The sequence below is a fragment of the Cucumis melo genome, chromosome 11, assembly GCF_025177605.1.
Source record: "Cucumis melo cultivar AY chromosome 11, USDA_Cmelo_AY_1.0, whole genome shotgun sequence".
NCBI lineage: Eukaryota > Viridiplantae > Streptophyta > Magnoliopsida > Cucurbitales > Cucurbitaceae > Cucumis > Cucumis melo.
In genome coordinates, this window is record NC_066867.1 from 152,745 (window position 1) to 176,287 (window position 23,543).

General features: G+C 37.0%; 1 protein-coding gene across 2 annotated transcripts; it reads left to right on the forward strand.

Moving 5' to 3' along the window:
• Positions 1–1,128: 1,128 nt before the first annotated feature.
• Positions 1,129–23,121, forward strand: LOC103499586 (uncharacterized). Of its 2 annotated transcripts, XM_017047145.2 has the most exons (10): positions 1,129–1,699; positions 8,072–8,169; positions 8,268–8,313; positions 19,507–19,589; positions 19,681–19,745; positions 20,975–21,036; positions 22,001–22,060; positions 22,261–22,293; positions 22,657–22,722; positions 22,802–23,121. In XM_017047145.2, the coding sequence occupies exons 1-10, from the start codon at positions 1,262–1,264 to the stop codon at positions 22,844–22,846; spliced, it is 996 nt and encodes a 331-aa protein (XP_016902634.2). In that variant the 5' UTR covers positions 1,129–1,261; the 3' UTR covers positions 22,847–23,121. The 2 variants fall into 2 exon arrangements, with proteins under 2 accessions (XP_016902634.2, XP_050947493.1); XM_051091536.1 differs by lacking the exon at positions 22,802–23,121 and having other exon boundaries at positions 1,170–1,699; positions 22,529–22,719.
• The last annotated feature ends 422 nt before the right edge of the window (positions 23,122–23,543 follow it).

The window sequence follows — 23,543 nt, forward strand, 5'->3', positions numbered from 1 at the left end:
TTTACATTTGTGCAGGAAATTTTTATTTTAAGATAGCAACCTAGGTGCGAGATGTTTTTGGCCTAAAAAATTGTAACTAAAAACTTGCTAAAACATGTTTAAAATCACGTTAAATGACATTTAGATCACCTAGAACGAGTATAAGGTTTATTTGGGGTTAAAATTTTCAATTTTGAAAGTTGTTAAATAAAAACTTTTAACTAAAAACTTGCTAAATTGGGTTGCAAAACCAATAATAAATTGATTATATGCTTTTTAGGTGATCTAGGAGGATTTTGCACATTTTTTAACTATATATATTTTTTATGGATTTTGCAACTTTCAAACTTTAAATGTCAAATTATCAAGTAGTGTGATTCTACACATGTCTTAGGGAGTTGTTAGTATTTTTTAGGGGTGTAAGAATAACCCGAACAACCCGATAACCCGGACTACCCAATCCATAGTTGGGTTGGGTTAGTTTAAAACGTGGGTTGGATTGGGTTGAAAATTTTGGTTTTTCTCGGCTTGGGTTGGGGTTGAAAAATTCGGATCAACCCAACCCAACTCGAATTAATAATTTATATTATAGATATTTTATTATTTATTTAATATTTATGGATAATGTTTAAAATATTGAACTTTTATGGATATTTGAAACTTTGAATTTATAAATGTTTGAAACTTTAGATATGAGTGTTTATCAACATCGTACAACAATTTTAAATCGTACAAATATCAATAATAAAAAAATAATAATACAACTCGACAACCAAGCCATATTTTAAGGGTTGGGTATGAGTTATTCGGGTTGTCAACTCAACTAACCCGAAAATATGGGTTGGGTTGAAAATGTCATTCAACCCAACCTCTTTACACCCTTAGTATTTTTATATCTCGCACACTTTTCACAAACATGTTGTAAATTTATCACAAACATTGCGGAAACATATTGAAACTTCAAAACTTCAAATGTTCGATCTCAGATAAGTTATATATTTGTTTTATGTGACTTAGGTGAATTATACATATGTTTTAGGAAGATTTTCAGTCTCTCAAGCATTTCAAATATTCGATATTCAATCTCAAATAAATTATACATTTTTTTTATATATAAGGTGATTTTATAACATTCTCGAATCTAGATGTATTCAAATTTAAAATAAAATGATAAAACCTCAAATAAATTTTGTTCTCGAATCAAGTTCCAAAAAGGATCCAGACTAGACAATTTTCTAGAAATACAGTCAGCCGAGCCGCTTAACTTCCGAGAAGAGCCAGCATGGCGTTGTGTATCTCTATTCCTTCCTTCTCCGATTCTGTTACCGCTCCTTCCCTATCTCAAACTTATTTCAGTCTCAGTCGCCGGCGGCCTTCCAATTTCATCCATTTTCTTAATTTAAGCCTTCCCAACCGCCCACCATGTCTTTGCCGAGCTTCCAATTCTCAGCCTGGACCGTTCCCCAAACAGTCTGCTTCTGCTTCTTCTAAGAAAAGGAAGAAAAAGGATAAGGGAGATTCCAAGGTTTTTAATCCTAACAACTTCGAAGTTGTGGACGATTTTAGCTTCGATGACGCTGGACCTTCTAGCTCCACTTCCACTTCCACTTCCACTTATTTGTCGTACCATCCTTCGACCTTGCCCAAACCGCCAGCTGGGTTTGTACTAGACGACCATGGAAAGGTCCTCATGGCTTCAAACAAGCGAATTGCTACCATGGTAACATTTTTTTCTCAGTTCCCTCATGGAGGATTTGTTTAAAATTGGTATCATTTTAGTGCTTCCCTGTTCACCTAACCTCTAGTGCCTTTTGATTTTCATGTATGAACGAGAAGTTCAGAATATGTTAAACCACCAATATTAATAGGATATAATAGGAGAAATAAGGGGAAGTTGGCACAGGATAGGTTAGTTAGAGATGTGGAGGAGAATTCGGAAAGAGGAAACTATAGTGGTGGGCCCAGCAGTTAGTTGGAATTGGAGAGAGATTTAGGCCGGGGAGATAGCAGAAACAATTGGGCAGAATTTTGGTGAAGTCAAGAGGACTATCACACTCCTTGAGAGACAGGAGGAGTAGTACACTGGTTCTGAATTGTCCTTGTTTTCTTGTTACATTGTTCTGTCTTTTATTTTGTTTTAAATTTGATTGCTGTATCTTTGCTTCAGTTAGGGAAGGATTGAGATTCTAGCCATGCTGTTTTTTGCCTTTTGTTTTCATCAAATATTGTAATTACGTTTGGATAGCAATAAAAGTAGAATCACCATACTGGTATTCTATCAATTTGGTATCAGAGCATTAGAATCTGGAAAAGCGTAAGAAGATGGCCAAGAAAATCGAAGAACTGTTGGATTTTGTGGAATAGGAAATTAGGGAAATGCGAACAGAGTTGAAGAAGCTATCCGCAATGGAGGAGAATATGTCCTCGATTTTGAAGAGTATTGAAAATATAAATGCGCAGATGGAGAAACAACAAACACAATAGCAAGCGATCCTGAAATACATCGAAGGAATCATTCGAGAGAAGGCTGTTACAACGGTTGAATTGGAAGGATCTCCGAGTAGGGGAATGGGAAGCGACTTTACATCTAAAGTGTTGACTGGGGAATCGAAGGGAGAACGAAAGAGGGAGGATGATAAGACATTTGATAGGAGCAAGTTTAAGAAGGTAGAAATGCCGATCTTCAATGGAACAGACCCTCACTCATGGTTGTTTCGAGCAGACCGTTATTTCAAGATTCACAAATAACCGAATTAGAGAAGATGTCAGTGGCTATTATTAGCTTTGATGGTCCGGCCCTCGACTGGTATCGATCTCAGGATGAACGTGAATCTTTCAAGAGTTGAGATGATTTGAAGCAAAAGATGTTAACAAGGTTTCGAACGATCAGGGATGGTACGTTGGTAGGCAGTTTTTTGACGATTAAACAAGAGACCACGGTGAATGAGTATCGGAATAGATTTGACAAATATCTAGCTTTGGTAGCATTCTTACAAACGATGGTGCTTGAGGAGATTTTCATGAATGGGCTCAGCCCATGGTTGAAGACCGAAGTTGATGTTTTGGAACCATAAGGGTTAGCCCAAATGATGAAGCTGGCTCTTAAGATTGAGAACAAAGAGAGTGAGGAAGGAATGTGGGTTGATCAGTGTGTATGGGAGTAAGTTCTAGTACAACCTGCCTAAGGCAAAGGAAGGGACAGAGACCAAAGCAATGGCAGCCACGACTAGTGGAAATACTCCAATGAGAACAGTCACATTCAGAGGAGTCACGACGACGGATAACTGAAGAGAAGGACCTTCCAAGCGTTTGACTGATGCTGAATTTTAGGCTAGGAGGGAAAAGAGGTTGTGTTTTAAGTGTGAAGAGAAATATCATGCTGGCCATCGTTGTAAAGCTAAAGAACACAAGGAGTTAAGAATGCTGGTAGTACGGGAGAATGAAGAAGAGTTTGAAATCATTGAGGAAGTCGGAGGAGAAGAAGTGGTGGATGAGAATGTTATTGAGGTAGGAGTAGTGGAGAATTTGAACATAGAGCTATCCATTAATTCGGTGGTGGGGTTGACCAATCCTGAAACTATGAAGGTGAAGGGAAAGCTGAAGGATGAGGATGTGGTGGTGCTGATTGACTGTGGGGCTACCTACAATTTTATATCTGAAAAATTGGTAACCAACCTAAATCTACCGTTGAAAGCTACAACCAATTATGGGGTGATTCTGGGTTCAGGAGAAGCCATTAAAGGAAAAGAAATTTGTGGAAAAGTAGAGGTATTGCTAGACAATCGGAAAGTAGTGGACAGCTTCTTGCCACTTGAGTTGGGTGGTGTTGATGTCATACTTGGTATGCGGTGGTTGCATTCTCTTGGAGTGACTGAAGTGGATTGGAAGCACTTAGTCATGTCCTTTCAGCATGGAGGAAGAAAGGTTATAATTCATGGGGATCCAAGCCTCACTAAGAAGGGAGTGAATTTGAAGAGCATGATGAAAACTTGGGAAGGGGAAGACCAAGGGTTTTTGGTGGAATGCCGAGCTATTGAAGGGAAGGTACCAGTGGCAACCTTTTATGAAGAGGAACTTGAAACAACTGTAGATAATTCCATCCCTCCATTGTTAAAGAAATTTTTAGATGTGTTTGAATGGCCAGAAACATTGCCACCCAAGAGAGGGATAGAGGATCACATTCATTTAAAACATGGTACTAACCTAGTCAATGTGAGGCCTTATCGCATAGCTATCAGAGTAGATGGAAAGATCAGTTGACGAGATGCTGGCTTCTGGAATAATTCGACCTAGCACCAGTCCATATTCAAGTCCTGTATTGTTAGTAAGGAAGAAGGATGGAAGCTGGAGGTTTTCTGTTGACTACTGAGCGCTTAATAATGTCACCATATCGGACTAATTTCCAATTCCTATCATTGAAGAGCTGTTTGATGAGTTGAATGGTGTAAAGATGTTTTCCAAGATTGACCTTAAAGCTGACTATCATTAAATACGGATGTACTAAGAGGATGTGGAAAAGACAGCCTTTCGCACTCATGAAAGGTTTTACACCATAAGTACCTCCATATTACACTGAGTGGGATTCGACAATAGGTTTGAGTTAATGATTAGAAAACTTCCTTTTCTCGATCTTGATTCCTAGTCATGCCTTTTGGTTTGACTAATGCACTTTCTACTTTCCAAGCCATATATGAGGAGGTTTGTACTGGTTTTCTTTGTTGACATCCTAGTATATAGCAAGGGATTGGAAGAACATATACAACACTTGGAATTGGTGCTGGAAATTCTGAGGGCAAATGAGTTGTATGCTAATCTGCGCAAGTGCAGTTTTGCTAAGGAGAGAGTGAACTGTTTGGGGCATGTTATCTCTGAAAAAGGAGTGGAAGTGAATCCCGAGAAGATTAGGGCTATTAGAGAATGACTTGCTCCAACCAATGTACGTGAGGTAAGAGGATTTTTGGGTTTGATTGGATATTACCATAGATTTGTACAAAATTATGGCAGCATAGCAGGAACCCTTACTCAGCTGTTGAACAATGGGAGTTTCAAGTGGAATGAAGAAGCCGAAACTTCCTTTGAAAAGCTAAAGACAACTATGATGACCTTGCCCGTGTTAGCAATGCCAAATTTCAATTTGCCTTTTGAAATTGAAATGGATGCATCTGGCTATGGAGTGGGGGCTGTGTTAACTCAAGCTAAACGACCTATTGCCTATTTTAGTCGAACTTTAAGCATGAAGGACAAGGCCAAACCGGTATATGAGAGGGAATTGATAGCTGTAGTATTTACAGTGTAAAGATGGAGGCCATATCTTTTGGGCCGCAAGTTCATTGTGAAAACTGATCAGAGGTCACTGAAGTTCTTGTTGGAAGAGCGTGTCATCCAACCACAATACCAGAAATGGATTGCTAAATTGCTTGGATACTCTTTTGGAGTGGTTTATAAACCAGGGTTAGAAAACAAAGCTGCCGATGCACTATCTAGGGTGCCACCTACAATCCATTTGAACCAACTTTCAGCCCCTGCCCTAATTGATTAGGGCAAAATACAAGAAGAGGTAGAGAATGACCCGAAATTGAAGGAGATTAGAAGTATAGTTGAGCAAGATCCAGAGGAGTTTCCAAATTTCACAGTGAACTAAGGAGTCTTGCAATTCAAAGGGAGGTTAGTAATTTCCAAGAATTCTTCTTTTTTACTTATCGTTTTACATACCTATCATGATTCAATATTTGGTGGACATTTTGGATTCTCGAGAACCTATAAAAGAATTGCTGGAGAATTGTATTGGGATGGAATGAAGAAGGATATAAAGAAGTACTGTGAGGAGCCTTTGATTTGTCAAAAGAATAAAACACTAGCTTTGTCACCAGCTGGATTGCTAACTCCCTTAGAAATACCGGTTACCATATGGACCGATATATTTGTGGACTTCATAGATGGATTACCTAAGTCTGCTAGTTTTGAAGTTATATTTGTAGTGGTAGATAGGATGAGTAAATACGCACACTTCATGGCACTCAAACACCCCTATATGGCTAAATCTGTTGTTGAACTCTTTGAGAAGGAAATTGTTAGATTACATGGATACTCGAGATCTATTGTTTCTGATCGGGACAGGGTGTTTGTTAGTAACTTTCGGACTGAACTATTTAAGTTGGCAGGCACAAAACTCCATAGAAGCCCAGCATATCATCCGCAAAACAATGGTCAAACAGAGATGGTTAATAGAGGGGTAGAAGCTTATCTCTGGTGCTTTTGTGGGGAAAGACCAAAGGAGTGGACAAATTGGCTGCATTGGGCTGAATATTGGCATAACACCACCTAACAGCTCAATTGGCATTTCACTGTTTCAGGCTGTTTATGGAAGGCTTCCACCTCCTTTGCTCTATTTTGGAGATATGGAAACATCCAATTCTACTCTAGATCAGCAGCTCAAAGATAGGGACATTGCTTTGGGGACTTTGAAGGAACACTTATGCATAGCCCAAGAGAAAATGAAGAAACAGGCAGATTTGAAGAGGAGAGCAGTTGAATTCCAGGTTGATGATATGGTTTTCCTAAAACTCATACCATATAGACAACTATCACTGTGAAGGAAGCGCAATTAAAAACTGTCCCCAAAATATTTTGGTCCTTACAGAGTGTTAGAAAAGATAGGTCCAGTAGCTTATAAGCTGGAATTGCCTAGTACAACAACTTTTCATCCAGTTTTCCACGTTTCCCATCTAAAGAGGGCATTAGGGGATCATACTCAAGTACAACAACTTGATTCTTACCTAACAGAAAACCATGAATGGATGACGCAATCGGATGAAGTATATGGGTACAAAAAGAATTCTAACACAAAGGACTGGGAGGTGTTGATAAGTTGGAAAGGGTTACCACCCCATGAGGCCACGTGGGAAGACTATAATGACTTCAAACATCAGTTTTCTGACTTCCACCTTGAGGACAAGGTGGATTTGGAGGAGGAGAGTAATGTTAAACCACCAATATTATTCACATATAATAGGAGAAATAGTAGGAGAAATAAGGGGAAGTTGGCACAGGATATGTTAGTTAGAGATGTGGAGGAGACTTCGGAAAGAGGAAACTATAGTGGTGGGCCTAACAGTTAGTTGGGATTGGAGAGGGATTTAGGCCGGGGAGATAGCAAAAACAGTTGGGCAGAATTTTGATGAAGTCAAGAGGACTATCTCACTCCTTGAGAGAGAGGAGGAGTAGTACACTGGTTCTGAATTTTCCTTGTTTTTTTGTTACATTGTTCTGTCTTTTATTTTGTTTTAAATTTGATTACTGTATCTTTGCGTCAGTTAGGGAAGGATTGAGATCCTAGTAGTGCCGTCTTTTTGCTTTTTGTTTTCATCAAATATTGTAATTACGTTTGGATATCCATAAAAGTAGAATCACCGTATTGGTGTTCTATCAGAATACATCTGTAATTTATAGGCACTCAGTTATTGGATCTAAACTAATCAAACTACATCTGTAATTTATAGGCACTCAGTTATTGAATCTAAACTAATCAAACTAAAAGTATGCAGTTAATAAATCGAATTAATTTTTCTTATTTATGTTCATCTGATTTACCCCTTTACAGCTGGTTTTCTCATTATTTATGAATTGTTTTATGTATTTGGGTTTGCTAATCTTTGATCAACTGTACTGCCACAAGTGTATGACTGGTTTTTTCATGTATTCAGTTTATTGCTCTAGCTTTCTTTCATAGATATAATGAAAAGATACTGATTCTCGGAAAAATAGAAGAGACGGTCACCAGTGATTTAATACAGTATATAATCTCCAGTTGGAGTACCGTTTCCTGCTTCTTTTCTTGTAATTATACTATCAGATCAACCTCAATTGGGGAATCGCCTTCCCCTAGCCTTAGGAGTGATTTATTATTATTATGATTATTTTACGAATCCTGCCTGTCCTTATCAAAGAAAGGAAATTATATCATTATTCGTTACTAAATCCTTTACAATTTTTATCATTGTTATTGTTGTTCTTGTATTTGTGACTTAATTAAATTCCTTACTTTTTTCCTTTTCTTTTTGCTTTTGCATCTTCAAATCTTTTAATTTGACAGGTCGATCCTTTAAATAATTTGCCTCTGGAATGCGTTATAAGAAGAATTTTTAGAAGTTCAAAAGGGGATGATTGCATGCTTCTTTGCCCCGTGGACACGTGAGTGTTGTTTGTTGCTACCAGATCATTATGCTAGAGCCTCGACACTTTGAAAGTTTGACCTTTTTTTTATATTATCTATCTCAAAATTGCTGCAGGCCTGTTCAAATACTAAAGAGCAAGAATATTGATGGATGGTCAGCTGTATGCTTTCTTTTCATATGGTTAACTTCCTCGCTAGTTTTAGTTTGTTCATGAACTTGAGTGCGGATGGTTCTACAATATTAATTCACATCATGAAACTTTTATATTTCGCATTTCTGTATGCTGTATAAGTAAGGAGTTCATGCATGTATTGTTCATTTGTTTGTCCCTTCTACCATTTTACCATTTTGTTCTATTTTTTCTAAAAAGGAAACAAGTCTTTTTATTCATACAAATGTAATACAAAAGAAACTAATGTTCTAAGTACATGAGGGTTATACAAAGAGTGTAAAGTATAAAGCATAACTAGGATCAGTAGGTGCATCCAAACATCTCAACTAGGTTGACATCTCCTTAGTGCCCTCATCATATCCTTAAAAATAACATCAAAAATCAATCGAGACTTATAAATTTGGCCATTACGGATAAGACAAAAAGACTGTTGATCACTAGTCTTACAAAGGATTTAACAAAAAGCATACAGAAGGCTGGAGACAGAAGTACAATAAGAGATTTAACTCAAAACAAAAATTAAGGTGGGAAGATAAAAAGCTCTCCAATATGAGTAGATTTCTTGAATGCTTTAGCTTTCAAAAGGCTTGGAGAAGGAACACCACGAGGAGGCATTCTTACAGGTCAAAAAGACTATTGATCACGTATTTTAGTATTTTACTTTACCCTTATTTCCTTTTTTGTATTTGGACTTACTAGAGCCTTAATTTTTTTTTCTTTTGTAACTATCAAGTGTGTATGAAAATAATAAAATAGATTCTCTATCGTAGTTTTTTCTCCTTGTTCTAGAGTTTAAAACGTAAATCTTGTGTTCTTTTTTTTTTACCGTTTAACATGGTATTAGAGCATGGTGACGAAACTCTAGCTGCCATTGACGAAAACCAACTGGTGCAAGAAAACCTTAGTTCTGCACCAGTCTCGCTTCAACCACATTAAGGTTGTTTAGGCGATAGGCGAGACGATGGGGGCCATACTGCCTTGCAATTACCCAAGGCGAGGACCTTCAATGAGGCACTTGCTTTTTGCGCCTTTCAGTCATCTTGAACATTTGTTCAAGACGACACAGGCGCTTAACTTTCTTCTTTTTTATAACATGTTTTGTGTTTTTTGTCTTCTTCAAATTTTCTTCTGAAGAACGAAGGTTTAAATAAGATGAGTTAAATAAAAACCAAAGAAATGAAGAAAAAGAAAAGCAGAACTAGTCATCTTTTTGCTTAGCCATCCATCGGTTACTTGTCAAAAATGATGGAAAGAAAGAAGAGGGATTGGAAGTCAGAACGGAAGAAGAGATATTATGTTCTCTTTTTATTTTTAAATTTCCTAGAAGAGAATTGAAGGGTTGGCTGCCAGAATTAAAGTAATGTTGGATGCATGCCAACCCAACGGCCAAATGGCAAAATTTCTACCCCATTACTCAAAGAACTAATTTTTACCCATTTAAAAAGCATTTATGTTTCTATCTTTTATTAAATATTCTTTTTCAGTACTATTTTAGTAGACTTTTCTTAATAATTTTGTTAAAAGCAGTAAAGTACAGTAGACACTGAGTTACGTGGAAACTCAAGTACCGGAAGAAAAACCACGATTGACTTGCTTATTAATTTCTAATATTAACAAAAGATACAAGAGGGAAGATAATTAAGTTACAAGTTATGATAAAAAAAGGAAAGGATGTAGGTATCAATAAGATCGGACTTACTAACACAAAAGTCAAAGTTTTGTTTGAAAAGCCCCTTGGTAAGAACATCAGCAACTTGTTGACTCGAGGGAATGTATGGATTGATATGCTACCATTGTCTAGTTTTTCGTTAATGAAGTGCCGATCAATCTCCACATGTTTAATTCTATCATGTTGGATTAGATTGTTGGCGATGTTAATAGCTGCGTTGTTATCACATAATAATTTCATCAGCACCTCACAATCCCGATGAAAATCAAATAAAACTTTATGGAGACAAATTTCCTCACATATCCCCAAACTCATAGCCCTATACTCTGCTCGACACTGCTTCTAACCTCAACCCCTTGCTCCTTACTCCTCCCAGTTAAAAGATTGCCTCATACAAAGGTACAACAATCGAAGGTGGATTTCCTGTCAACAATAGACCCTGATCAGTCAAAGTGAGTATAGGCCTCAATAGCTTTCCTGTATGTCTTTCTGAACATCAATCCTTTACCAAAAGTTGTTTTTTAAGTTCCTCAGGATTTTGTTAACCGCCTCCGTGTGTTCCTCATAGGAAGCTTGTATGAACTAGCTAACTACACTTACAACATAGGAAATATTTGGTCGAGTATGAGACAAGTAAATCAACTTACCCACAATTTACTGATATTGTTCTTTATCAACAGAAACTTATCACCTGAGAATTTCCTAGTTTACAGTTGAATTCAGCGGGAGTATCAACAGGGCGACATCCTAGCATACCTGTCTCGGTCAACAAATCAAGGGTATACTTCTTATGAGATACAGAGATACCTTCTTTAGATCTAGGTACCTCCATCCCAAGGAAATATTTTAGATTTCCCAAGTTTTTGATTTCAAACTAATCACCCATCCTCTTTTTCAGTTGGATGATTTCAGCAGTGTCATTCCCTGATAAAACGATGTCATCAACATAAACAATCAATACTACAATCTTGTCAGGGTTGCAAACTTTTGTAAAAAAAGTGTGGTCAAAGTGCCCCTGATTGTACCCTTGAGACTTGACAAAGGTAGTAAACCTATCAAACCATGCTCTTGGTGACTGTTTCAGTTCATATAGAGATTTATGAAATTTACAAACCCAATGACCAAACTGGGGGGGGGAGGCTCATATAGACTTCCTCTTCCAGGTCTCCATTCAAGAACGCATTCTTAACATCCAGCTGATAGATATCGGTCTTTGTTCACAGCAACAGATAATGAGACTCTAACTGTATTTAGTTTAGCAATTGGGGAAAATGTTTCCGAGTAATCAACACCATAGGTTTGAGTAAACCCTTTTGCAACTCCTTGCCTTGTGTTTGTTAAGGGTTCTATCTGCCTTGTATTTGAGTATGAGCACCCATTTACATCTAACAATTTTATGTCCCTTAGGGAAAACATAGATCTCTCGAGTCTTATTCTTTTCAAGGGCCTTAATCTTCTGTAACAAAAGATTTTCACTCTGGACACTCTAAAGCAATGTGAATATTTTTCGGTATCACAATAGAGTCAAGGCTAGCTGTGAAGGCTTTGAACTGTAGAGGTAGACTATCGTAGGAAACATAGTTACAAATGGGGTGTTTTGTGCAAGACCTGTTACCTTTTCTTAACGCAATAGGAATGTTCAAAGAAGGATCATACTCATCACTCATCAGGATTATTTGAATGACCCTGTTCAGCCTTATTACTACTAGTCCTGCTTTAACCTCAGTCTCATCAACACTATCATTTTCTCCCATATCTTCAGGAACAACAGTATCAGACCTGTCATTCTCACTCATTTTACTATTAGTGCACAATTCAATAGGATTTGTCATACCTTGATCTTGAGGTTCAGGGTCTTGGACTGGAGCCCGTTGATCAGTAGGGGACTCAATTTCCTTTATGAGATTTCTTCTATAGTAAATTTTTCAGGGAACTTGGTTTGTGGGTGAGACCATGGGATGAGTATTGGAGTTAGGTAAGGTAATAGGGGTTGACATCCATAATGGCAAATTATCTACGGAAAGGAGGATGGAAACATTTATAGTCCCATTGATGAAAAGGATACCCAACAAACACACACGCCTGAGCTCGAGGGGTAAATTTGGTATGATTAGGGCCAATGCTATGAACATAGGTGTACACCCAAACATACAAAGGGGAACCTCAGAAGTTAGGCGGGTAGAGGGATATGACTTTTTGAGACATCTAAGGGAGTCTGAAGGTGGAGGACACAAGAAGGCATCCTATTGATGCGATAAGCTGCATTAAGAACAACATCTCTCCACTGATATGAAGGAAGGGAGTAGACAACTAAAGGAAACGAGCTACTTCCAAAAGGTGACAGTTTTTTTCGCTTGGTAACCCCATTTTGTTAGAGGTTAAGCACATGAGCTCTAGTGAACTATCCCCTTGGAGGCTAGGAACTTAACAAGAGTATGGTTTTGAAACTCTCGACTATTATCACTTCGAATAATTACATTTTTTGCATTGAACTGCGTTTCAATGGTGTGATAGAAGTTCTGGAAAATGGAGGAAATCTTGAACTTATCAGTGATAAGAAAGACCCAGGTAAGGCGAGTATGATCATCAATAAAAGTCACAAACCAGTGTTTCCCAGAGGAGGTAGTGACCTTGGATGGACCCCAAACGTCATTATGGATAAGGGTGAACAGTTAGGTTGGTTTATATGGTTGTGAGGGGAAGGAGACCCGATGTTGTTTGGCCCAAATACACACATCACAAGTTAAAGAGGAGACATCAACTTTAGAGAAGAGATGAGGAAATAAATACTTCATATATGTAAAGTTTAGGTGGTCCAACCGGAAATGCCACAACATACAATCTTGTTCTAAAATAGTAAAATATGAAGACAATAAATTAGTCCTAGAGATACTACTAGTGGAGGTATCATCATCAAAGAGATAGAGTTCCTTGCTATGTCGGGCAATGCCAATCATCCTCCTCGAGCTCATGTCCTAAAAAGAAACAGATTCAAGCAAGAAAGTAGCTTTGTAGTTCAGCTCACGAGTGATCTTGCTTATAGAAAGCAAATTATAAGAAATTTTAGGCACATGCAAAGCATTCTGCAAGGATAGCCCTTAAAAAAAAATGTCCCTTCCCAGCAATTGAAGCTGAAGAACCATCAACTATTATGATCTTTTCATTACTAGCACACATAATATAATAAACAAAATTCTCAGAGGAACCTATCAAGTGGTCTATAGCCCCCGAGTTTAGGATCCAAGGATTCTTCCCATCAACATTGATAAGACTAAGGGACTGAGACATATCTGACTGAGCAATGGCTCCTAAAGTGGAGGGTGGAGTGAGACCGTTCTAGTTTACAGTAGGGCCAGATGGTTGAAAAGTGCTAGCATACTCACTCATATAAGCACACCCTGAATTTTGTTTATCGTTGGAGGAACGTTTCTTACCTTTGGGGGGACAACCATGAAATTTCCAACACTGATTCTTAGTGTGTTACCATTTCTTGCAATGCTTGCATATAGGGATTGGTTTCTCGTTATTTTTTTCACTGTCATGGGTCGAGGATCTAGCACTGAAGGTAGCAGAGAAGTAGCAGGAGGAACACTCATGGCATTCGTACTGTCTTCTTCAAGACGGACTTCATAACACATTTCTATTAAGAAGGGGAGAGGTTTTTGTCCAAGTATAAGACCACAGACAATGTCAATTTGGGGTTGAAACCTGCAAGGAAGTCATAAATCCGGTCAGGTTCTTCAAGTCTAGCAGTGTATAACATCATACGGTGTATCCCATACCGTCTCTCTGCACAGGTCCATGTCTTGCCAAAGTAGAGAAAGTTCACTGAAGTAGGAGGTTACATCTAAAGTTCCTTGCTTGAAATCATGGACTTGTTTTCTTAGTGTATACAAATGAGAAGCTTTCTGACACTTTGAATACAATTTCTGAGTTGTATCTTGCATAGATCCTTCGCAATTGCTGCGTAAAGCAAAAGCTTGCCTATTTATGGTTTTATACTATTAATCAACATGGACTAAATATACGAGTCCTCCCCTCTTCTGAAACATTCTAATATATCACTGGGTGGGGGACAGAAAGTCTTCCCTATCAGAAAACCGAATCGGTGACGACCCTTGAGAAACATGTTGATCAATTGAGACCAGTAAAAGTAATTCTAGCCATTTAGCTTCTCTCCTGAAAAGGCATCTATAGATGGTGCTAGAGAACTCGTTATATAATTTGAGGATAAGTTAGGGAGTGAAGTTTCCAGGTCCTTAGAATACATCGACAAGTCGGTTAGTTTGGATTGTCGAAGATTCAACAACTTCAAACCCTGATTTATTATGGGCTTGATCGATATCGGAACCATGGACGTGCGGTTGTTATAAAAATCAAAGGATAGCAGTGTGTGAAATGATGGCAGCCTATAAATCAAGGGCGGCGACTGCGCATGGAGGTGTGGCTAACCAGAAGGGTATTGCAACTGGACTTCTTAAAACAAGTGGGAGTAGACCGGCAGAGCAGTGGAGGCATTGGGCCATGGCGTGCGGGCGGTTAATTGAAGTGCGCGCGACTGGTTTCTGCCGCTGGACTGCACGACTGACTCCGAGGGTAGCCCCATTGTGAATGCCGACGTCTTCTAAAGCTGGTGGAGCAGCTTGGCCATGGTGGTGGCAATCTCGGTGGCGACTGTCTTTGTTTGGGTTTCATTTACACCTGGGTTTAGGGTTTCGTCTTTATCTCGCTTTGATACCATGTTAAAAGTGGTCAAGTAAAGTAGACACGACTTACTTGGAAACCTGAGTACCAAATGAAAAACCACGATTGAATTTCTTATTAATTTCTCGTATTAACAAAAGATACAAGAGGGAAAATAAATCGGTTACAACTTACATGATAAAAAAAGAGGAAAGGATATTAGAGTAAATCCTTCCTTGGGCCAAGCCCACTAGTTCTAACAAATTTTGTTTATATTTTAACATTTTAAAAATCTAACTATGTTTTTTTTATCTATAATTGTCCAACATGATATTTATTCATTATTTATTAAGTATGCCTTGCTTCAGTTGGGCAATGCTTTTTTGTCATTTCGCACCTTAAGGCGATTAAACAGCTTGTTGACTTAAAGTGCACCTTTCGTTCTGAAAACACTGAGCTATAGTTGTTGCCGCTATTGTCGTCGATTTTTTTGCTGCCATTGTTGTCCAAGTTGTCATTGATAGTTATCTTTAGTCCTTGTGTATCCATCCAATTCTAGCGCTGCCACAACCTTTGGTGGAAACCCTAGCTGAAAAAAACACCATGAAACCAAGCGGTGAGTCATCCACCTACCACAGGGGTAAGTTTCCTACTGTGGCAACAAGCTTCTCACAGCAACCGAGTCTTTCTCATCATCCGTTGGCTAGTTATGAACATCAAGGTTCTGTTGATTTATCTTTGGTAATGGTACAACAACAGTTAAGCTAATCTTTAGACAAGTTCTCAGCAACGAATTGTTGCTCCTGGGGCAGCCCTAGGTGCTTCCACAAACATAAATTCCAATACAATGCATTATGACATTCTTTTCAGTCCATCGATGTATCCAAAGAATTCAATATCCTCTATCCCTACTTTAACTACTGCAAAGTGTTTGTCTAGTTTTGTGGAAAATTGCACAGGGATAATTGGAGGAGAGAAGTGGAATGATCATAATTATTTCTCTTAGTCTCAGTCCATTAAAATGGTCCTTGAGGGGTGTTACAAGTTTGGGTATCTAACTGGTGAGATACCTAGACCTAGACTAGGGGATCCTTAGGTGTGCATTTGGAAAGGAGAAGACTCCCTGCTTCGATCACTGCTGATTAATAGTATGGAACATTAGATAGGGAAACCGTTGTATGCGATGACTCCTCGAGATGTCTAGGATGCAATATAGAAGTTGTATTCTAGAAGACAGAATGGTCTTTACCCTTTGCGTAAACAAGCTCATGAATGCAAACATCGTGTTTTTGATTTTCTTTTCGGCTGTGGCACTCTTTTTTAAACAAGCTGTCCTTAATATGGCAAAAGATGGATCTATGTCGTGAAATCATCTAGGATTGTCCATGTGGAGATGTCCAGTATTCCAAGATTAAGGAAGTTGATTGTGTTTATGATTGCCTAGCTGGTTTGAACTCCAAGTTCGATGTAATGTGAGGCCATATATCGGCTATGAACACATGGCTGTATCGGCTACTAATTATGCTGCTTTTAGTGTGGAATTATCTGATTCTTATAGTGGCAAGCAAAATGGGAAACCGACCTCGGTGTCATGCCTAAGGAAATATTGTCCCCGAGTGCTCCGCTGGCTACGATCCATGGATCTGAATCGACACATGCTTGAGGTACTATTGGCTCTGATAGTATTAACTTGTATGTTGAGGAGGGTATTGTTGATTTGGGTAAGAATTACAAGACATATATGTTAGTTTTAGAGTATAACGGGGTTGGAACTAGTGATGAAACTTTGATTAAAACACAAGAGGGTGAGACTCTTCCTCAGGCTAGAACAGGTAATAAGAAATTTATTACAGATGAGGAATTAGACAAATCGGGGGATTATGATATCTCCCTTGACATGCCCATTGCATTAGCAAAAGGCACCAAATCCTGCCTCATATATAGTTTCCTGTCTTACAATAATCTGTCTTTTTAGTTCAGCAACAATACCGTAATACATATGACAGTGGAAATTCGTGAGTGGAATATTGCCGTTATGGACGAAATGGGAGCTCTTGAAAAGAATAATACATTGGATCTTTGTGCTCTTCCTATAAGGCATAAAACAGTTGGGTGCAAGTGGATGTTCACTCTAAAGTATAAATCAGTTGGAACTTTAGACGGTTACAAGACCAGACTAGTAGTGAAATGGTTTACTCAAACTTATGGGATAGATTATTCTGGGACTTTCTCCCCTGTAGCGAAGTTAAACATGGTCTGAATCCTCCTTTCTGTTGCAATTAATAAAGACTAACCTCTCTATCAACTTGATGTGAAAAATACATTTATGAATGGTGAACTGGAAGAAGTTTATATGAGCCCCCGGTTTTGAAGCTCTATTTGATCATTAGGTATGTAAAATCCAAAAGTCTTTGTATGGTTTGAAATAGTCCTCGAGAGCATGGTTTGACAAGCTACATTTGTTGAGTCGCATGGTTTCACTTAGAAATCACGTTTACAAAAAGGTCAGTATTTGGGAAAATTGATGTTTCAATTGTGCATGATATTGTCTTGTTGGAGATGATATTGCTGAGATCACCGGGTTGAAAAAGAAAATGGTTGATGAGTTTGAGATCAAAGATCTAAGGAATCTAAAATATTTCCTAGGAATGGAAGTGACAAGATCAAGGGAAGGGATCTTTGTCTCATAACGGAACAACACCTTGGCCTTCTTTTTCTTGGAGGGTCGAATCGGAGCGACGAAGAGTTGAATCTTAGTGGATCATGGTAGTAAGGCCACTCTGCCACTTACAATACCACTTACACCCTAGACCAGGTATGACTGGATATAGACTTGCTGATGCTCCTATTGAATTCAATGCGAAACTGGGAGATTTTTTTGATTAAGTTTCTGTTGATAAGAGAGAGGTATCAACGTCTAGTGGGAAAGTTGATTTACTTATCTTACACTAGACCAATATTTTCTTTGATCTCAGTGTTGTTAGTTAGGTTATGAGACACCATACGGAGAACATGTGGAAGCTGTGAACTAAATTCTGAGATATTTGAAAAGCTAACAAGTAAAGGTCTGATATTTAGGAAAACTAACTGGAAATGCATTGAGGCTTATACTAACTCTGATTGGGTAGGATCAGTTATTAACAAATATACCTATAGTTATTGTACCTTTGTATGGGGTAACTTAGAAACATGGAGAAGTAAGAAGCAAAGTGTTGTTGCTAGAAGCAATGCTGAAGCTGAATACAGAGCCATGAGTTTAGGAAGAAATCTTGGTTTTAACTATGAAGCTCTATTGTGATAATAAAGCGGCTATAAGCATAGCCAATAATCCTATACAACGTGATAGAACAAATCATGAGAAGATTTATAAACACTTTATAAAAGAGAAACTAGACAATGGTAGAATATGTATTCTGTATATTCCTTCTTGTCAACAAGTTGATGTTCTCACCAAAGGTTACTCAAACCAAGTTTTGACTCATTTATTAGCAAGTTGGGTCTCATTGACATCTACGCCCCAACTTGAGGGCGAGTATTGAAAATAAGTGGCTTTGTTATCAGTTTATAGCTCGAGGGTATTTTAGTATTTTACTTGACCCTAAATTTATTTCATTTTTTGTATTTGGGTATGCTAAGCCTATAGAGTTGTCTTCTTTTGTAACTTTTAGTGGGTGTAAAAATAATAAAAGATACCCTCTATCGTGGTTTTTTCTCCCTATTCTAAGGTTTTCCATGTAAATCTTGTGTTCTCATATCTACCGTTTAATAAAATTAAATTAAAAAAGAAAAGGTTGACCTAGTGATCATTAGCAGCAGATGGAAATAGTAAAGATCCTGACACTTAAAAAAAGGCAATAAAGTACTGCACATTTCATTGCTACCCTTGTCTTTTAGATGAAGTATCACAAACAAAAACAAATTATTAGCTTGAAAATCATTGCCCCACTCTTCTTGCTACTCAAATCATGGGGCAGCCTGGCCAATCGCTCATTCTTGATAAGTGTCACATCAATTACACTATGGGGAAAAAACTTGTTCTTAAAAATCTTCAATGTTTGCCTAGTGTTAGAATCGATATCCTTAATAGTCTTCTTGCTTTGGAGACTATTTGAAGAAGCCTGGTTGAATTCGGTTCATTCTTTGCTCCGAGGGGTAGTAGCCAGAGCTAGCTGGTATATATCACTTTTGGCTCATTGAAAGAACAAGTTTTTCCAATTTTTATATTGTTTGGATAAGGTTATTTTTGAGAAGGCTTTCTCCTCCAAATGTACTCTATTCTGTCTCTGCCTTTTTTTTTCTTTTTTCTTTTCTATCTTTCTAGCTCTCTTTTTATTTATTTATTTATTTATTTTATTTTTAAAGATTGAAGTGGGATCTTCCTTTCCTTATGCTTGGCTGACCTTATAGTTATTGTTTGCGGACTTGCTGTTTCTTAATGTGAGGATCAACGTTGCTGTGGTTTATCTAAGGAGAGCATGTAGTCTATGGGTCAATTTGTTAATTTTTTTTAGGATTTTCAACATAACGAGTGATTTTTTGATGGATACTTTGTGGGGTGACAGATTTTTTTCATCCATCATTTGGGAGCTTCTGGATGTCTATTCGTTCCTGCTGGGAGTTCATTGTTTTGATTGATAGTTTAGGGTGTTTTATTTCATTGTTACGTAATCCAGATTTTTTTTTGGTGGGTGTGGGGGGGGAGGGGGAGGATGTTTTTATTCTGAACGTCAGTTGTAAACCCTCTGTAAATTTTCAGTTTTCATAGATTCAGTAAAAGTTCTGTTTCCTTTACAAGAAGAAAAAAATGGTCTCCATGTTCTCTGTCTCAGGTGAGCGATGATGAAGTCGAAGCTCTTTTGCCTGCTGCTGCTTATGCTCTTGCCAAAATACACATGCATTTGGTCCACAGCGGGTATGATTTATTTTATACCTTCGTTTAAACTTTATGAAAACAATTGGTCTACTATCTTGGTACAGCATATGATTTCTTGATATCTTGTTAGATTTTGCTATACGGCGAGGGGAGCATTTTGCTATTCAGAAGATGACATTTTTGATTTCCGCACAGGTACTGATATTAGGTTCCTAAAATTTAAGTGATCATTTTTAGCTTAAAACTATACAAAATGCCCTCAACTCTAGGGTTGGTTTCACTTACTCTTGAACTTTCAAATTTTGTATTTTACCCTTAAATTTTTTAAATTGCTTCAAATTAACCCTTCAGTCAACCGTTTACTAAAATGAAGACAGAATCTACTAAGTGAGTTCTAAAATTAGAGGTTCACATGGATGTTGGTGGCTAGTTTCAATTATGCCGGTGAAAGGTTGGGATGTCTTTCTACTATGCTTCCATGATTTCAAAAGTTGCGTCTTCACCCTTAACCAAAATTGATTCAAAACAATCATGCAGTTAGTTTTTTTTTTCTTTGCATTTTTTTAATTAGAAGATTTTTTGGAAGGCTTTTCTATTTAAAATATGTGAAGGCTTGTTTGATTTTATTTTGTAGCTTTGTTGTGTCAAACTAATTAATTACTTATTAGAACTTGAATATTATTGTGACTTGTGGTGTTGGATCATTAGTCATCTTATGTATCGTCTTTTACATGAATTGTATGGTTGTCATTTCAATGTTTTTAAAGGAAATATTTCACATTAAGCATATGAACAGCATATATCTATTTCTATGAAGAAAAAGATATAATGACTCCTTGACGTTTTAATGTTTTACTTTGTAAAAAAATTGATGTGTTGTGTCGGTGTCATGTTGTATTTGTGTTCATGTCTATGCTTGTGCTTCTTAGCCAAGACCTATGCCTAGATAGTTTTGTCAAAGTTTAAAGGATTCAAAATTAGTACAGCAAGAGAATCCAATAAATGAGAATTTTACTTGGATCAATTTTGTGAGACATGATTTGTTCTGGGTTTGAAAGGTCAATGAAGTGGTTTCCTTGGATTTTAACAATTTGTTGGTTGTATCCAAATTATTTTCACACAATAAATCTTTTTTGGAAAGTTCTGCTTGAAAGTAACTAAAGAACATTTCACAATATTAAGCTTTCCTTTGAAGTCTCTATTTAGACACACCAATATACAATTTTAGAATCTCTCTTATTTAATTATTAATAATAGATCTTCAAAACTAAGTACAATTTTAGAATTATCTACTCATTTGCACAGAAATAAATATATTGATACTTAGGTAATAGATTTCATTGCTTCTGACTATTTTGTATGTAAAAATAAGGGATGCCGAACTGCCGAACTACAGTTTACGTTCTATGTTCATTCTTTTGCAGATGATGGACAAGATGTAGATGGCTTGCCCAATGAGGGTGTAGAGATCACTTGCTTTCATATGGTAATGTGTAATTTAAGGATTTAATTATAATAATGGGCTTGGACTTCTCTTGAATGCCTCTTTTTTTGTAGCATTTTTTTTTGTTCCTTGTTGGTTTTAGAATCTGTTTAAATTGTCACTGAAACATCAAATTGATGACATTTCAGAAAATAGGTAGTAGTGTCAATAACTTCTTTCTTTCTAATAGATTCGTATTTTCATTCATAGCACTCAATGTTTCATCTTGGTTTTGTATTTTAACCTGGGCTTCCGTTATTCTTCTTCATTTGATGCGGTAGACAGTGGTGGATCTAGAAAATATCTTGATAGGGGCTAAAAGAAAATAAACTACAAGGTAAGATTTGAACCTGGGTTGGAAGGGAGGCTGATATTCAAAGCAACCAGTAAGTTAACTATAAATATTAAATATTAAATAGTTTTCTTTATATATATTATATAAAGACAATAAAGTTGAGGGGGGGCTCGAAGCCCCTGGGCCTATGCTAAATCCGCCGGTGGTGGTAGATATTGTGCTATAATTTTCTTAAGAGCAGCACCTCCCAACCCCCCAAAGATAAAGAAACAAGAACCGAAGGTGATACCTGGGATAGGAAGCATTTTGTAACCTTTGCCTCGACGATGTTCTAATCCTTGATTCTTTTTCAAGTACTGGTAAACGAATAATATATATTCCGACAACAGAGCATGCATATGTGGTTGCAGTATGTCCATATTGCTTGTTAGTTGATTGTCTGTTCTACAAAATACATCGTGCAACTTATTTTTTTTTAAATTGCATTTCCTTTGCCTTTTGATATGTTAAAATCATGACAACCATTCTATGGATAATAACATACGCTTTATGCTATGATGTGAACATTATTTCTCTAGGTAGCTGAAGTTCCTCAGAGGTCTCCTCTGTTTCAGATGGTTGAAATTTGTGATTTTATTGCCTCATGATTGCTACACTTTTTGTGGGTTGCAGGATGGAGCACATTACATGATTTATACGCCATCTGATCCACTTCTTTTTGTTGCTATCAAGGTACCTATGAGTTAGCTATACACTGTGCGATGTTATACTTCAACTAAAGCACTGTTATTTTGATTAGGATCTCCCTTTAAACACTATAATGTTAAATCTATGGTGCTGGGTATCGTTTTTCCAAATCAAATGTCGTTAGGTGGCTGGTGCTTCTATTGAGCAATGATTAATCAAGTGTATCTACTCATTTGTTTATGCAGGACAAGCTTGGCCAACTAACAATTGCTGATGATGTAAGACATCTCTTACGTTTTATGAACACTTTCTTATGCATTATGTTGTTTGGAAGTTCTTTAAAAATCAAACTAGAAACTACTGCATATGGTCGGTGTGGTTTATACATCTTTATTGAAGAACAATGTTTTTTGTTATTGTATTGGTAAATAGTAGCTTCGAGGTTGGCTGATTTTTATCAAAGAACAATGATTTCTAGTTTAAGAAATGAATAGATTTATAATAATTGAACAGGTTTAAATTTGTAGATCATATTTGGTGAGTGAATGCACAAGGGTTGAGGTAAAAGTGGGGAGCAGGGAAAGAGTAAATGACCAATTGACAATTCATTTAACCGACTTTACTGAATATTGTGGAAACAGGAGCTGTTGGAGGACCCAGCAATTATAAGTGCCATCGACGAAGAGACTGAATTTAATGCATTGGTGGTATGTGAAATGTGTGATTTAGTGTAAGAATTCAGATGTTTCTAATGTAATGTAATGGCTTATTTTATTATGTCTGCAGGAGGAGGAGGCTGCTCTTCTTGAATCAGTTTTAGGGAAAGAATAACCCAACACAGGCTGCGCAGCTTTAGTTTGGAAAACAATACACTAGGTAGAGCATTTTGTAATATATATTAAATTGGGTTTAGAAGTGCATGTCCTTCCCTTACTTTGCCTCATTTGAGTTTCTTGCTGTTGGGGGAAACACATCAGTTGTTGAGGACTCTATCTAATCAAAGCTCAGGACTGCCGTTTCAGTTTCATCTTTCTAATACGTAGAAGCTAAAAAAACACACTTCAACTTTTAATTTGGGTAAAAATTACTCTTAAACTGTTTTTTTTAGGAAACTTCTTATAGTTGTGTTTTATTCATTTCACTCATATATTTATTTATTTAGAAAATTTTATTGAGTTAAATGTTCGATTGGTTTTGAATTTGAAATCTAATTATTGTAAAAATGACTTCAATTAGAGGTATTAGAAAATTTTGATCATTACAATCTCTTTGTCGAATAGAAATTGTGCTGTAGACATTATTAAAGGAGAAGAATTCATAAAACGTGCAAAATCTTTATAAAAAATGAGCGGTAAGTTTTAATCATTTGCTATATCTACATGGTTTTTTTTATTCCATGTATTACAATTGTTATAATTGAGGTCAAACATGATATTTATTCATTGATATATTTTCTTATGTCTAGATATTTTTGAATCCTAGCCAAGATTTGTTTTTACATATTAATTTAGTTTAGTTTTCAAGATCA

Bases quoted from the DNA above. Each gene is read 5' to 3' on its own strand.
- LOC103499586 (XM_017047145.2), top strand. From the start codon at position 1,262: ATGGCGTTGTGTATCTCTATTCCTTCCTTCTCCGATTCTGTTACCGCT. The intron at 1,700-8,071 runs GTAACATTTTTT...TTAATTTGACAG, and splicing joins ACAAGCGAATTGCTACCATG to GTCGATCCTTTAAATAATTT. The intron at 8,314-19,506 runs GTATGCTTTCTT...TCTCTGTCTCAG, and splicing joins ATATTGATGGATGGTCAGCT to GTGAGCGATGATGAAGTCGA.